At 36.8% G+C, this 17,676-nt stretch overlaps 1 protein-coding gene across 1 annotated transcript in view; it reads left to right on the forward strand.

The window, feature by feature from the left end:
* Nucleotides 1–458: 458 nt before the first annotated feature.
* The window catches only part of adamts18.S (ADAM metallopeptidase with thrombospondin type 1 motif 18 S homeolog), a 48,726-nt gene continuing 31,508 nt past the window's right edge, over nucleotides 459–17,676 (forward strand). The window contains exons 1-3 of the mRNA XM_041561135.1: nucleotides 459–950; nucleotides 1,045–1,123; nucleotides 3,224–3,540. Of these exons, the coding sequence (XP_041417069.1) occupies nucleotides 777–950; nucleotides 1,045–1,123; nucleotides 3,224–3,540 (570 nt within the window). The 5' untranslated portion in view covers nucleotides 459–776. The remainder of the gene's footprint in view (nucleotides 951–1,044; nucleotides 1,124–3,223; nucleotides 3,541–17,676) is intronic.

The following is a 17,676-nucleotide window of genomic DNA, read 5'->3' on the forward strand; positions in this document are numbered from 1 at the left end:
TTGTATAACTATGCATGTGACAAATAAAAAATCTTATCTTATCTTATAATAGGGTGTATGTAGTACTGATATCCCAAAAGAGAGGTTTACAAAGATATTTTTCTCATTTCACTTTAGCAACTGAACTACTTCACCTGAAAACTATATTTTTTTCTATTTAGCCTGCCAAGTCATTTCAAAACAAGAGCAAACTCTTTTTTTGAAACAAAGCTATAATTTAAGTTTTAAAAACGTGTGCTTAGATTTTTGGACAAAATGTGAAATGTTTTCTAATGTCACGCCAAATGTTTCATGGAAAAGAATTATGAGCAGCTCACCCAGTACTGCTCCATAGGTTTTTTTCTAACAATATATTTATGCATGAATATATGCAGATCTTATTTCGGTTTTGTTACTTTATGTGTGTTTCATCTCCAAATGTGAAGTTAACTCAGGTGGAGGGATGAGCGAGGAAGTGTGTGCTAGGGAGGGGGTACTTTTACCTTGCCTGGAGTACTTTATAGTCTTGCACTTTCTTGAGTGACAGGTGACATCACTGGAGGTGTGACAAGGTGAGGCGGAGAGAGGAGTAGAAATTCTATGCTGAGCTTGAATGGTATTGTATTCTTTAGGAATGCTGCTTTGTGGAGCTGGAGTTGGAATGAGCATAAAATGATCAGTACAGCAAGACACTCTCTCCCTGCAGTGGGTCAGTCAGTCTCCCTCTGCTATCTAAGTATATCACCGATCACAGGCAACTTTCTTGCACTGAATTCAAGAATGCCATCTGTTTCAGCATGCTGAGAATATGCTCTCTTTCTTTCTCTGGGATTCTTGGAGTGGACATAAGATTGCAAGTTCTACAGAAGATGGAATATTTAGCTCTCTTCCTATGGACTTTACCTGTCATTATATTGAAATGCACATCCATGCAACTTTTGACAATCCTATGGATTGGAAGTTTAGATAAGGCAGGTTCCATTTAATCTCTGATGTTGTACCTAAGCATGCTCTTGTCTTACTTTTTCTTACTCTGTCTTCTCTTCTTTTTTTTTTCTTTTACAGACATTTCAGCTGTACTGCCTATGCTGTGTATCATTTGCAGCATCTTTGAACAGTGACAGCGGGGTTGGATTAAACCATGGTTTGTGAAATCGTTACCTTTAACTCCATGCATCCTCTAGAAACATAATGCTGTTTAAATGGCAGGATTTTTGTTCCATTTAATGCAAATGATCAGTTAACAGTTACTGCAGTGCTAAACAGAGGATATTGGTTATTTGCACAGCAATAATAGTACAGTAATTCTTTCACTTGTCCGAAAGGTACAATATCCTATTCTGCATTCATTTTTAACTGTGTATTTTATTTTTTTCCTGCTTTTATGAAAAATGAATTCATTGTTAAGGCTTAGTTATTGTATCTATAATATAACAATATCTTAAATACTGTTTCAGTATGCAGAACAGTGTTTAGCAAGTTTATCCAAAGGTTTTTAGGCAGGATGAATAGCCATGAGTAACCCTTTCAAGGCTTTGGAGTGCATGACTTCCCTGCACTGACAGGATTAATTTATTGTCAGATTTAAAGACTAGGCATCACAGTGGGGCTGTAAAACCAAGTGCTCTCTGTGATATTATGAATTAATGACAGGTCTAGCGCATGCTATGTGCATAGCCTTTCAATGTTGCTAAGGAATTGCCTGCTCCTGCAGATGTTCTGTCCTGCAGCCCTGGGAACCTCTGCTATTCATTTATTTCAGCATTTGTAAAAAAGTCCTTGATGTATTGTGCATTTACACGTATGCATATCTAAAGCGGCTGGGCTCATGTAACCCTTTTCTTGGCCAGATGGATCATATGTAATGTACAGAGCAGGGAATTATTGGACCACCTGAAAGTAGTGGGTTAATTCTAATGGGAACATTTTCTTCTGTCAAAGTTAACATTTTCCCCATCATATATTTTGGCCACTGGAAGTAATTGGATAAGAGATGAAGAATAACTTTTTTTGATGTGCCAAAGAGATAATATAGATTAGCGTACCGGAATGCATGTAAAAGCTTTCCAAAGCAGAACAGCTTTCTGGTTGCTATATTAGGGCATGGGTTGCTAAGTTAGTGTATGGAGCTTGATTTTTACATGATGTTTAAAGGAAAGAACATGATTTATTTCTTATATCGCTACCTAATACCTTATTTACCCAAAAGCATTCAAAGACATGTTCCAGGTGTGATACATTCCTGGAGAGGCAGCTGCACCTTGAATCCAGCAGGACTGGTATACCTATAAATAGACTGGAGGGGTTGATGTTGAATAGATAATTTCCCCATCATCATCATAATAACATCTGCAATTTACTCCAAAAATACAAGAAATCACTGAATATGCCAGACATGAATAGCATTAAACTACTGTCGATAAGATTAAGCTACAATATATATGTCCAAATTCAAGTATAGGATTTCAGTTGCACCAAATGCTGCCCACCTTGAGTTGGGCTTCTAATTCTTGTAGGCATGGCTAGCCTCCAACCAAGGTAACTTTTTTAAATGATCTGAGCAATTAGTTCTCCCTTGCAACCAAAGGGGCCAAAGATCTAGTGAAACATCTACACGTTAATATACAGGAACAGATTAGTCTGAAGATCCAAAGGCATAAAGGGGATTCTGAATACTGAATATGTAGCAAATCCAAAGTATAACTGATCTTATGACTTTCAGTTTTAACAGTTTAAAGGAGAAAGGCTATTAAGTTTCAAAATTGTTAGTACTAACAGAGAAATGAGTGACAACAAAAAAATGCCACACATTTAGTGCTTATCTTGGAAATCACATAGCCCTCTGAGAGTGCTAATTAGGGAGGGATTAATTACCCAAAGCTCCTGGTGTTGACAAATAGCTTGACAGAAATAATTACAGGCATCCTCATCCCTTATTTTGGCCATTCCTCTCGATGTAGTCATTAGACAATAGAAAACCTATTTACTATTACAACTTGTATTAATAAAAGTGTCACATTGAAAGGTTCATGCCCTAATCTGTTTGAGGTTAAAGGAACCAATGCTTAGATAATAAATTATCCACTCCATGCTACAATTCCTAAACTTCTCCACTAAATGCAGTGAGCTCATTTCTTCTTTATTACAGTACCTGTAGAAGGTACTAAAGAAGGCAGTGGAAATGTTCTACAATGATCATTATACGTTTTGTGTGAAAATGATGGTGTTTATTGTTTACTTTCAGATTATTACTTTGTAACCCCCTTTGAAGTGGACTCTAGCGGAGCCTATGTTTCCCATGATATTTTGCACATCAGTAGAAAAAGGAGATCAGTGCGAAGTTTAAAGTCTTCCCTGCACTACAGATTTTCAGCATTTGGACAGGAACTGCACTTAGAGCTCCAGCAGTCTTCTGTGCTATCAGATGAATTTTATGTACAAGTGCTTGGTAGAAATGGATCCGTAACAGATGTGGAACAAGAAGTTGAATGGTGTTTCTACCAAGGCTTTATTAGAAACTATGAAAACTCTTCTGTCGCCATATCCACATGTGATGGCATGGTAAGTCATTTAAATAAACAAGTAACAGAAATTCAATACATTGTTCATATCTATGGATGAATATTGTGTCATACTTTCACATTTAATGATTTGAAGGTGAGTGGGCCCTGGATTATTTGGATATACAGATAAGTGGAATGAGCCATTGCTATATGTATGAATATGCGGCAAGAGTAACTATGTGCTCAAATTATAGTGTGGTGGCTCAGGCGTTATTGTTACCTTGCAGTGCAGAAGTCCTTGGTATTTTTATGACCATGGTTTGTATGTTCTATGTGTTTGTAGGTTTATTTCTGCCATACTACTTTTAACATTACAGAAATGTTTCTTTTCTAAGGTTGAAAATAACAGATATCTTGTATAACTTGTCTTACTGTTACAATCAAAAATAGTCTCATTTAAGAAAGGTGCTTTGTTCTGGTTATTAAAATAAGAAAAGCATATAATAAATAATGATAATGGAGCCACTGTGGGCACCATTTTATAGAAGTTTATAAAAGGGCAGTTGCCAGTGGAGAACTCTAAAAATATTGTACAAAAGCAAAGCGAACTGTGGAGTCCTCCTAAGGAATTGGAATATGATAATTTGTTCCTGTTTGAGTCACATTCCATTTTTCCTTGGCAAAAGCTAGTATTAGCTGTTCTAAGTATGTTTTGCTAACCATATTTAAATACAAATATACAAATGGGATATATTTTCTCTACAAGGTACCATGGCTGTGTTATTCAATATAAAAGCCTAGTTTCACAATGTTATGTCATTTAGTTGGTCATGTGACTTTGGTAAGTATTTCAAATGCCACACTTTACAAAGCGTTGTGTTTATTTTTCAGGTGGTCTAATTCCATCAATACTAATGCCATAAACCTGGGATAACATTCCTTCTATCCTGAAAAGCTTGGGACAGGGACACCCAGAGTTCAGATAATTGTATTCAGTTACAGGTGATTAACACAGAACAATGGGTTCCATATGTTGAGATTGTTTTAGTCTTCTGCCCGCCTGCTGTCTTTAAAGCCTTTGTCAAAGGTTGATTGGGCCTTTTGTGTTACCAAATCCAGATTAGATTTTCCGCATTGGTTGCTTCTTTAGTAGAAGTCAAATCATGTGGCAACATAATTTGTCTGTAAGTAAAACAATCACATGGTCATGTTTCCTTTCAACACATGCAGCTTCTTTTTGTTTTTAGGGTTTAGCTTTGCTTGGTGAACTTTTATATTTTTGGTTCACTGGTGTGATCACAGAAGACTTTGTCCTCTGTTTACATAGACAGATATGCTGTATTCATTATTTAAATGGCCTGCAGTACTAATTACATTCCCATGTGGGATGGTTCTTTACAGAAATCAGATGAGATTTGTTTTTATCTGGAATTTAGCTGGCCATTCAAGTTGATTTTGCCTATGACTTTAGCTTTTCCTAAGCTTGAGTAGGCTCATTATTGGCTTCTTTATTGGACTCTGCAGATATCTGTTCTGTTCTCAGCTTGGCCAAATAATAATTGAACTACAGTAAGCAGTTTTTTTCACCACACTCCAGAACATGTTTGATTTAGAAGCATGCAAAGTGGCATTAGGTGATGTACTCAAGGAAAATATTACTCTTGTAGGAAAGGCAACTTTACTGAACAATGTACACTGAACAGTAAGGGGCAGATTTATTATGTGGTGTAAAAAATGGTGAAATAATTGGCCACACATTGCCAGCCACAGTTGTGTAAAAAGCGGCATTTTCTTTGAGCAACTTCTGCTGGAACTTACAAAGGTCTCAAGCAGTGTAAAATAACAGCAGAAAATCTGGCATTCATATGGTTTAAAATATCACAAACTTTCACAAGATTGACATTTATTTTATACCGCTTTTTGCACTGGTTTTCCAATGTTTTATACAGCATAATAAATAAGCCCCTAAATGCTGGCAAAGGTACAGTATATATGTGTATATACCCTATATGGGCCAAAAAATCCCTGTTCTATTGTAGAAGCTTTAGGAGGGCAGTAACAAATCTAACATGTTTGAATGCACTTTATAATTGTTCGGTTATCTTAGTAGGATCTTATTGGCTATAATATTAGATATTTCAAGTGCTATAAAGGGGTGGGGACAATATCTGGTTAGTATATTCCTAGAGGAAGCTTCCATGATGACCAAAGGTGTAAAAAAATGGAAATGCATCCAGGGTGGTAGATCGGTGTATAGCACTGCATACATTGCTTTTTTAGTCTTAGCTACAAAAAAGTTTTTTTAGTGACAGGGAAAACCGTAGGATATATAGGTATACTAGTATTCTACTCATGTGCAAAAACAGCTCTGTGTGCCACTAGCCTTACAGCACTTAATACGGTTAACTATAAGGTTAGTACAAATATTTCAGTGCCTTAGATCTTTAAACTTAATACCTAGGTAGCAATAAGAGAAATCTCTTCTATTTGCAGTGAATTCCCTTCAAGAACTATACTGTTTGAATATGAACAAGGTAACCCAAGGCATATTAATAATTAGTGGTGTACAACCACAGTTTGCTATGGGTCCCATTGGCATTAATTGTAACTGCTCAGCCACTCTTCATAGCTAATCATAGCCCTCATGTGTGAATTATGCATTTTTTGTGAAATTATCTTTCCTTTAATTTTATTTAAACCATAATTGTTATATGTTTTCATAAAAACAGCATCTTCAGTTTTTGAAAGAACACTGAGGTCTCCATGCTTTCCATTATGGATGGGGCTTCATAACCTGCTCTGGCCCAACAGTGTATGGCAGTAGTTACCAAACTTTTATAATTAAAGCCCTACTAGATGGTTCAGCAAACACTTATTCGCCTTAAGTCTCACTCCAACTGACCTTTAAGCTTGACTTTCACATGTATCTTGGAGAACAAATGGACATTTACCCCAATTCTCACTCTAACTGGCCTTCAGGTTAAGCCCCCTCTGTCACTGCACCAAACCCTTTCAGGGGGCACAGCTACACACTTTGGAAAACGTTTGTGTTTGGTGTGATGTACTGCAGCATCAGCTGATACCAGGCCACTGTATTTTACACAGTATTAAACAGGACTGTAGAACATAAAACTTTCCATATTGATGACAGTATGGGTACTAACATAGGTGCTAAATTGTGCCTGGGCCAGAAACTAGGGGTAGCCAGAAGAGGAATGTGCCTAGGGCACAATGCAGGCGGGCATCAGGCACATACCTACTATGTCGCCTGCCACTAGTTCGGCCCTCATGGTGTTCTGCACTGGCATAGTTAAAGTGTGCACATGCATGCTCTCCTTCACATGCTCGAGTGTGCAGGCTCCAGGGGTTGAGAGGCGATGAGCCCAGTGGGGTTGCCTAGGGAGCTCGACTGGCCTTGCCTGGCACTGATTATACCAGTGAACTCCTGAAGTTTTCTCATTACTTTATGATTTCTTTGATTTCTCATAGCAAAACAAATGCCATTTTAGAGGTTTTTTTCCTCTGAATGGTAGCAAAACATATTATTTTTTTAAAGTTCATGTCAAATGCCTATCCTTTTTATCCCTGTGAACGGAATATCCAGCATTTTAAATACTGTCAAATAAAGAGATATCCAAATCGAATGAAAATGGCATGATAATGTGTCAGTCTTTTTAATCATGTAATCCCCTGATTACCCTTCCTGGGTTCAACAGTGCAGATCTTTTAATTACCTAATAATCTGCTGTGTTTGAACGTTCCTGGCAGTCTGGATGCTGATAAACTAGGACAATTAAAGGCATCCTATGTGCTCACCTTATGGCATGTCATTTCTTTTACTTATAACCTAATAGAGCTGATAGTTGCCTGCGGATACATGACTAGATGGGTTGTGAATCAGTATTTAAAAAGGTCTGTGTTTTTATTTTTTGCACAATGGATTGTTCATACATCAGTCTTTACAATCCAGGTTTAGCCATCACACTGCCAGTCTCAACAATATTATCAAGACTGAATAGCCTCAATATCCTCTTTACACCAATTACTTTCGTCACTTGGATGCCCTTCTTTCCCATTTCTTTTGTTCAGTGCAATTAAACAGAAAGTGGTGTTTCTTCTGTATGGCTGGCAGCCCTTATCTTTTCATTGTCCCTTTCATTAGCAGTAGCTTCTTAACAATAAAATGGCAGTGACCCATTCTTTCAAGCCCCCAGCTCTGCACTGTCATTTGGAAGCAATTGCATTTCAATAGACTGGAGGGTCTCTTTGATCTAATATTTGGATGACCGAAAGGATTCAGTAATTCTGAGCTCTCTTGTCTACTGATGCTTGTATAGAAGAATTCAGAATGAAAAGACTCATTTAGAAAGGGTTGCTAGGCTGAGTGATCTTAGACTGACAGAAATACACACATACACAGGGATGTTTTGCTTTGTTAAAGATCTGTGGCAAGAAGTTTATTTCACTCTGAACCCTGTCACAGTGACGAACAAGTAACACAAACTTGTAAATTAGAATCATGTAGCAACAGGAAGTAGTTCATGTTATTGTGTTTCGATTCATCGAACAGGAAAAGCTCTAGTCAAATATTCTTTAAGCGCTTCTGGTGTCACCTTTGAGTGGTAATCAATGTTACAGTTTTCCTTTTAATTTAAGATTTAGAATTGTGCAGAAAATTATAACTTAGGTGGCACACCTAGGATACATTTATTATAGATGGCCTCCCAAAAGTCTTCTAAACGTCTCCAAAAAGTCTTCCAAAACAGTACATTTATGTTCTACGCATGGTAATGGTTTAATTTGTTAAGTTACTTTTAAATGCACATATAGGTTGGCCTATGCTGTACCAACTTGCTGTTTCCTTTTCTTTGTGTCAGATATATTTAACTAATAGTCTCCAAGCATTATAAAATGCTGCAGTGTCCACTGTGGGGGCAAACTGCCATTTTGCGCTGTCTATAAAACATATACTGTGTGTATCTAACATTAACATAATGCTAGAAAATAATTTTTATTAGCAGTTTAGCAAATTTACCCTGTATTAAAATTTTATAAATGCACATTTTTCAAGTTCAGTAATCCATAATAATTTTCCATACTAGAATGAATTGTTCCATCTTGCAAAATTAATGTCCTAACAGTTAATCCCTGCATCTGATTTGTACCAGAGATTAACAATTATCTTGACTTTCAGTGCTTAGGGCACTGATAGGAGTCATTTTCACCTGTGGAAACCATTTACAAAAAGCCCTTGCCTATTCTTTAATTTGTCTTTCATTCAAGTGTGCAAGTTAAGGTGGCCATACGCATACAGATCTAAGATGCAGATTTGGGTCCTTTAGACTGATTTGGCAGCCTACCTGCTCATGTATGGGGCCCACTGACAGGCCTCCCCAATCAATTTTTGGCCTAAAATAGGCCAGATATCGACTAAGCAGACTTAATTTTTCTGTAGGATTGAAGCACACCCTTACCACTTAGTGAAGATATGCCCTAATTATGAGCCTGAATAAATGTATCAGTTTTGCTAAATCCTAAACACTGCTGGGAATCTTTTCACCCTTTATTTTTACATCTGCAGAGGAAGTCCCTAATACTAATCTTTAATGAATAAGATTTAACGACCAGTGACATAAAGGTGTTACTAAGCCTGTGAATAGGGGACATATTTAAGTAATGTTTACTGATCTTTTTAAAGCATTTTTTACTATCACAATCAAATAGAAGAGCATGGGAACTCTGTACATTTATGGCACATTGCACCAAGGAAGTCCATTGTTAATGTAATTTGTAACCCATACACTTGCTTCCCTAGTTCACAACTGTGTGAAGACATCAAATCACTAAAGATTTACACATTTCTTATCTCCTCTTTACTTCCAGACCTGTAATTCACAGCAGGGATACTTTCACCAATTCATCATGTCATGGGGCACAATAAATTTATGGGTCTGTGAATTCTGAAAGCTACAAATAACTGAATAAGGTTTTGTCAGGGCCTTGCAGTTCAAATAGCAATAGTAGGGACCAAGAACAGCACAATCCAAGCAAAGTATCTGAAGGGTTAAGCAAGTACGTGGTCATATTGAGGCAAAGGGTCCATACATGCAGAAGAGGTTAGTAGTCAAGGGACAAAGCCGAGATCAGGAATCAGTTCAAAAATACAGAAGGAGCATACCCAGGAACGTACAGAAGTAGAAACTATTAACGGGCAAACTTATATTTAAGTTTGAATTTTGTACCAAATCCTGGTGTGCTGACATTTGAGGAAGAGGAGAGGAGCACCAGTGGGTGCTCCTCACAGGTTTAAAATTATTAAAATTGGTCTTCTTTGTAAAAAAACCAAAACAAGTATATATACATATATACAAAAGAGTTTAAAACATACTGTATAGTTTACCTTTTTCCTCCAAGAGCTGATGAAATTGCTTGGATGTTGGTATAAGAGAGTATAGGAGTTTGGAGAGTTTGTAATTACAAACTTTTAATTAAATTCTATATACCCATACCTATACTAACTATAGAGCTTAGTATCACAATAGCCTTTGATATTATGTCTGTCCAAAAAATCATCCAAGCCATTCTTAAAGGCATTAACTGAATCAGCCATCACAACATCACCCGGCAGTGCATTCCACAACCTCACTGTCCTGACTGTGAAGAACCCCCTACGTTGCTTCAAATGAAAGTTATTTTCTTCTAGTCTAAAGGGGTGGCCTCTGGTAGGGTGATCCACTTTATGGGTAAAAAGGTCCCCTGCTATTTGTCTATAATGTCCTCTAATGTACTTGTAAAGTGTAATCATGTCCCCTCGCAAGCGCCTTTTTTCCAGAGAAAACAACCCCAACCTTGACAGTCTACCCTCATAATTTAAGTCTTCCATCCCTCTAACCAATTTAGTTGCACGTCTCTGCACTCTCTCCAGCTCATTTATATCCCTCTTAAGGACTGGAGTCCAAAACTGCACTGCATACTCCAGATGAGGCCTTACCAGGGACCTATAAAGAGGCATAATTATGTTTTCATCCCTTGAGTTAATGCCCTTTTTTATGCAAGACAGAACTTTATTTGCTTTAGTAGCCACATAATGACACTGCCCAGAATTAGACAACTTGTTATCTACAAAAACTACTAGATTCTTCTAATTTAAGGAAACTCCCAACACACTGCCATTTAGTGTATAACTTGCATTTATATTATTTTTGCCAAAGTGCATAACCTTGCATTTATCAACATTAAACCTCATTTTCCAGTTTGCTGCCCAGTTTTCCAATTTAGACAAATCACTCTGCAAAGTGGCAGCATCCTGCATGGAACCTATAGTTCTGCACAATTTAGTATCATCTGCAAAAATAGAAACAGTACTTTCAATGTCCACCTCCAGGTCATTAATAAACAAGTTGAAAAGCAAGGGATCTAGTACAGAGCCCTGCGGTACTCCACTAACAACACTGGTCCAATTAGAAAATGTTCCATTTACCACCACTCTTTGTAGTCTATCTTTTAGCCAGTTCTCTATCCAGGTACAAATACTATGTTCCAGGCCAACATTCCTTAATTTAACCAGTAACCTTTTGTGTGGCACTGTATCAAATGCTTTAGCAAAGTCTAAGTAAATCACATCCACTGCCATCCCAGAATCGAGGTCTCTACTTTCCTTCTCATAAAAATAAATTAAGTTAGTCTGGAAAGATCTATTACGCATAAAAGAGTAGAGTAGAGTGTTTAAACAAAAAAGACTTTCAACAATGACAGAAAATAACACAGCTTGATAAATGTCTGTTACAATAAGATACAGTACTACGGAAAAAAGGGCATTATGTGACTACCTATCTAATTATTTTTATTGTCTCCGATAAGCAGAATGTTTCTCATACACATAAATAGGAGGTCCCTTTAGGTAGTCACAGTCACTTTGACCTTAACAGGACTGCAGCAGCAATTCTTATATTTCTGTGCTATCTCTATTGTTATATATTGTTAAATTTGTTTCCCAGTCATCATTTCCTTTTCATGGACCAGCAACACTAGGAAATGAAAGCACTGTAATAGTCTTTACATTTAATGTTCACTTAATCTGCACTATTGAAAATGATCCAGTTTCTTAGCCAAGTTTTGTACCCTTAATGCAGCATTTTCCCCAAGTCTTTCTATCATTTCACTCATTTCTGAGCACACGAGAAATGTCGCTTTGTAAATTGTGTGATAATTGTGACTTAGTCAATATTGACATAACATAAATGTAACATGGCTGGTTTCTCATATATTGTAACCTCAATTGGTGCACCAGTTAACAGGAACACAATAAGTAGTGAGAGGGCACAGTACACAAAGGCTGCCAAGAAAGGGATGCCTTATCAAAGTGCCCATAGCACTGTACATTGCGTATTGTTGCTCAGTCAAGCAAAGCAACACAGTGGTAGGACATAATCAATTTCAGTATAGTGTTTATATCAATAAACACTGTGCCTGTTCCTGTAGAGGCTAAGGTTGAAGCCAATAGTATAGAAGCCAAATATATTCCTATAAAAATGTAATTTTCCAATTAAAAACCTGTGCTTTAACCGAAAATGTTCAAACGTGATTTTTACTTGGATATACTTACAGTATATTATATGACGCATCAAACCCATTAAATACTTCCTTAAGTACTATTAAATTTAGAGGCACTTACATGTAATCGCCCATTTAACACCAATATATAAACAGCAAATTATAAAGTGGTGTACAAAGGCCTCTTTAGTGGGAGGAAATTACACATATGAAGATGCATTTTAAGTTCCAAGAAAATTTTTTGACCCATATATACGGTTGAATTTGGAGACAATGTGCACATATTCATTAATTGGACACAAAGAACATTGTTCAGTGGATATTTCATAATCTCCTTATTTTGATGTTTATTTTTGAGTGATTTGGAGGAATGCTCTAAGATGAGCTGGTAGAAGATGTTTTGGGTAAAATTACATGATTTAGCTTAGCCTTAGTTTAGCATAAGGGAATTGGGGGCAAACTCTGGGGTGATGCAGAAGGTAGAAACAACATACCAGTGGCATCTGTGTTCAATGCATCTTCCTGTGTCTACTCTTAGTTGTGACAGTAGAAATTTGCTGACACATTTCAACAGAAACCAGAAGGAGCTGAACAAATTGTGTTATTTTGATAAGGAAAAAAGGAGTTGGAATAGCAATTGTAGCAAAATGTTAGAGGCTTCCCAAAATGTTTCTTTTTATCCCATCAGTTAGTCATCTGAGCTAATCTGAAACCTTATACAGATTTTGTTGCATTCTATTAATGGAGACATTATTGAAATGCAGCCAAAAAACATCTAGCAAAAAAACATGGGCCTATATCTGTCACTAGGTAGTTCCTGACAAGAATGGGATCTAAAAGTTAAAGTGTTAACATTTCAGCCATGGGATGGCTATGGTTTCTAACTACTTGTGTACCGAATGTCCAGAAACACCAGTCCCAAGAGTTCAAGTCCCGGCTGATCCTTACAGGGAAGCAACCAGTGATAACTGGTGGCTGATTGCCGTGATTTTACCTAAAAAAAATGTCAGCCTCATATTGTATTGCCTGTTGCATAATATATAATATAATATATAATATAAACAAATGGGAACATCATTGTGTACCTAGGCATAATTAACCATATTAATCAAAGAAAGATGTTTACTTGTATACCAAATTATCCTAGTATATGTAACTGATTTAAAACTTTAATCTTTTAATTGTTGAACAATTTGAGACTCATTAATGAGAGACCAACTTGTTATGAGCAGCAGAAAGGGACTGGCAGAAAAAAAGTAATATACAGTAACTTAAGGGTGTTATAAAATAAAAGACCAATCATTTGCTTGCTTTCAGACAAGATACCACTAAATGCCATTTGCTAATAAGTTAATATAAGGCTTGTTTAGGAATCACAAGTGCTCGCCAAGTTGTGTCCACAAAGTTAGCTACATTTTTGGAAACAATGCGTAAATTGTGGTTACTCATGCAACCCCCTAAGGGAAACCGGAAATTACTGCCATGTCCGGACTGGCACTTGCAAGCTATTCATTGCTGCACAAATTGGCACACATTTATAGGAGCATGTATGGGCATAAGTACCTTTTGTGAATACCAGAAATGACTTGATAAAGTTTGCAACTTATTTTATCGCATTATCTTTAGAAATATGACTTTAATCTGGATTTATGGAAAAAAGATGATGGATGATAAACTCTGGCAAGCATCCTTACCTTAGGAAGATAGCAATTTACAGTGGTGATGGAAGGTGAATCAATTGCATTATAAAGATCAGATCCTTTAGTCGTGTGACTCTGTACTGAACAGACAATGAACAACAAACCTGCTTTTAAGTTAAGGTTGCCTTGATCTGCGTAAAACCTAAAGTACTACTGCTGTTGATTTGTACAGAAAACATCACTCAATCCTTGATACACATGGAATGTTTTTAAAAGAACAAACATTAAAGGAACAGTTCAGTGTGAAAATAAAAACTGTGTAAATACATAGGCTGTGCAAAATAAAAAATGTTTCTAATATAGTTAGTTAGCCAAAAATTTAATCTATAAGGGCTGGAGTGAACAGATGTCTAATAAAACAGGCAGAATCCAACTTCCTGCTTTTCAGCTCTATAACTCTGAGTTAGTCAGTGACTTGAAGGGGGGGCACATGGTACATTTCTGTTCAGTGAGTTTGCAATTGATCCTCAGCATTCAGCTCAGATTCAAAAGCAACAGATATGACCCATGTGCCCCCCCCTCAAGTCTCTGATTGGTTACTGCCTGGTAACCAGGGTAACCAGTCAGTGTAAACAAAGAGAGCTGAAAAGCAGGAAGTTGGGTTCTGACTGACATGTTATACTTCAAATCACTCCAGCCTTTATACATTAGATTTTTGGCTAACTAACTATATTAGAAACATTTTTTATTTTGCACAACCTGTCTATTTACCCAGTTTTTATTTTTACACTGAACAATTCCTTTAATGGCCTCTGATAGCTTTCAAGCCCCTTCAAAGGCTCGCTTGTTTTGACCAAGGATAAAAAAACATTATTATCTATTATAAGCAAGTTACCTGATAGATATTCAGTTCATGGTCACCTTAGTAACTAATCTTGGATTAGCCTTTCCTTTGGGACCCTGGGAATTTATATATTTTTTTACTTAACAACACAAACATGGTGTGGGTCCTGAGATTGATAAATAATTTAGGATTGAACGTGATTGGAAAATAAAAGCTATCATAGCAAGAAATGGCATTTCCATAATCATTATACAGTAAATAACAATGAACCTTATTATCTATGGTTCTGAAAGTAGAATTTCAAACTCATGTTATCAGTGATAAAAACAGAATTCCTCAATCTAAAGATGACAATGAGAATTCACAGCTTGTTCTTTGCAGTTTAAAATAAATTCTCTAAAAGACAAAAACCAGCAACTGAACTTGGTCAAACAAATCATTGCAATTATGTCAGTTCTGGGCCCTCAAATATCCATTCATTTAAAGTGGAATCATATTAAATAGATCTCCTTAAAATAACAAACTTTTACTAGTTTGTAATAGTATAGTTGATTAAATTAGTTGTTTGAGTCCAATACTTTCCCCCCAGATGTGTGTCTCTGCCTCAATAATCTGCAGCAGCAGTTGAGGTTGAATTCTGAGTGACAGGCCAAGCTTTTATTGGTTTGGTTATTAGCTTGACAATTTCTGGCCCTTATTCCAAAACAGACAAACACAGTGGGTAATCCATTTTGGATGCAACTTTCTTATGAAAGAGCTTGCTCCCATTTTTGCTAGTTAATTCTTTTCTTTTTGAGATTGTGTTTAGAATTGCATTTGCTTTCATTATGCAAAATATTTTATTTTACAACCCCTTTAATTCAGATTCCCCCCCCCCCAAAAGAAAAAAACACACATAAAGAATACCAGTTGCCCCTGTTTGTAAACGATGACTGACCATTCCTTCTTTCTCCCAGATGCAACTGAAGGGTACATACTCTGGAAACTAACTGAACCTCTTAAACTTGTAGCAAAACCAAAAGAACAAACAATGTTCTGTGCTTACAATAAGTTGTTTCTGCCCACTTTAGTGTAGAAGGCTACCTGGGCAAATGCTTTTATATTTCCTTTCAGAGATTTCTTCCAGTAAAATGTATTTAAGTTCTAATTCCTGTATTATAAGACTATTGAAGATGATGGATCATTACTCTAAGAAGATGACAAATGTTTAGCTGTTTCTTACTGTTTTGCAAGTTCATATTAGATGTTTAGATTGACCTTTTACCAGCAGTGTTTTATATTTCATTACACCCTTAAGAAAAACATGGCTATACAAATTTCATAGAATGAAGTGATTTATCCATGGTTTCTTGCCACTGTATAAAATATGTTTGTAAGACATTCATTAGAATAAAGGGAATAAGGGAAAGATGTTGTTTATTGTACAAATATTTTTTTGTGATTAAACATAAAGCATGAAGATCTTTTGGTAGTTTGGTGTACACCTGTTTATACCAGCCACACATGTTACACTCATTTGTTATTTATTCACCACCACCAATCCAATAATGTTGTGCTTTGTGCATTGCCACCTTTGTATGGCTCCTAACTGTAGATATTTATATAATTAAATTGCGTTAAAAAAAAAAAAGACCATCAAGTCCAACCCCTCCAAATGAAACCCAGCATACATACAAATAAACAGATCTATTTTAACTATGGATTTCAGTATCACAATAGCCTTGGATAGTATAATGTATAATGTTCTCTAATGTACTTGTAAAGTGTAATCATGTCCTCTCGCAAGCGTCATTTTTTCCAGAGAAAACAACCCCAACCTTGACAGTCGACCATCATAATTCTTCCATCTGCCTAGCCAATTTAGTTGCACGTCTCTGCACTCCCTCCAGCTCATTTAGATCCCTTTTAAGGACTGTAGCCCAAAATTGCACTGCATACTCCAGATGAGGCTTTACCAGGGACCTATAAAAAGGCAAAACCATTTTTTTATCCCTTGAGTTTATGCCATTTTTATGCAAGACAGTACCTTATTTGCTTTAGTAGCCACAGAATGACACTGCCCGGAATTATACAACATGTTATCTTCAAAAACCCTTAGATCTTTCTCAGTTTGGGAAACTCTCAACACCAGGGGCGATTCTATGCCTCTTGCTGCCTGAGACTGCTCCGGTAGTACAGCCCCCCTTCTCTCCCCAGCACTTACCTTTTTTGAGCAGGAACAAGGTCCGGGGGGGCACCATTGTGCTTTCTGCACTAAAAGAGACGAATTTCTGGTTTAATGACCAGAAATGTCGGCTCTTAAAGTTACTAGGAGAGGCTTTCTGCCGCCCCTGTTGACCTGGGAGCTGCTGCCTCCTTAAGCGTGTTTCTCAACTCTCCTCATGGCAGCAGTGCCCCTGCCCAACACACTGCGATTAAGCGTATAACTTGCATTTATATTAGTTTTGAGAAAGTGCATAACCTTGCATTTATCAACACTGAACCTCATTTTCCAGTTAGCTGCCCAGTTTTTCAATTTATTCAAACCACTCTGCAATGCGGCAGCATCCTGCATGGGAACTAGTTCTGCATAATTTAGAAGATGGTACTTTAAATATCCACCTCCAGGTCATTAAAAAACAAGTTGAAAATCAAAGGACCAATTACAGAGCCCTGTGGTACTTCAATAACAACACTGGTTCAATTAGAAAATGTTCCTTTTACCGCCACTCTTTGTAATCTATCTTTTAGCCAGTTCTCTATCCAGGTACAAATACTATGTTCCAGGCCAATATTCCTTTATTTAAAAAGTAACTTTCTGCGTGGCACTTTATCAAATACTTTTGCAAAGTCTAAGTAAATCACATCCACTGGCATCTCAGAATCGAGGTCCCTGCTCACCGTCTTATAAAAAGAAACTAAATTAGTCTGGCAAGATCTATTACACATAAAACCATGCTGGCACAAAGTCATAGTATTATGATTTGCAATGAAGTCAAGTATCTTATCTCTTAATACCCCTTCGAAAAGATTTTCTACCACTGATGTCAGATTATTTGTCGGGCACTACATTAGCAATCCCAAGACTACTATAGCCATGGATATTGTTCAATAAGTCATCCAAGCCACACTGAGGGGCCGATTCACTAAGGGTCGAATATCGAGGGTTAATTAACCC

This window comes from Xenopus laevis, chromosome 4S, assembly GCF_017654675.1.
Source record: "Xenopus laevis strain J_2021 chromosome 4S, Xenopus_laevis_v10.1, whole genome shotgun sequence".
NCBI lineage: Eukaryota > Metazoa > Chordata > Amphibia > Anura > Pipidae > Xenopus > Xenopus laevis.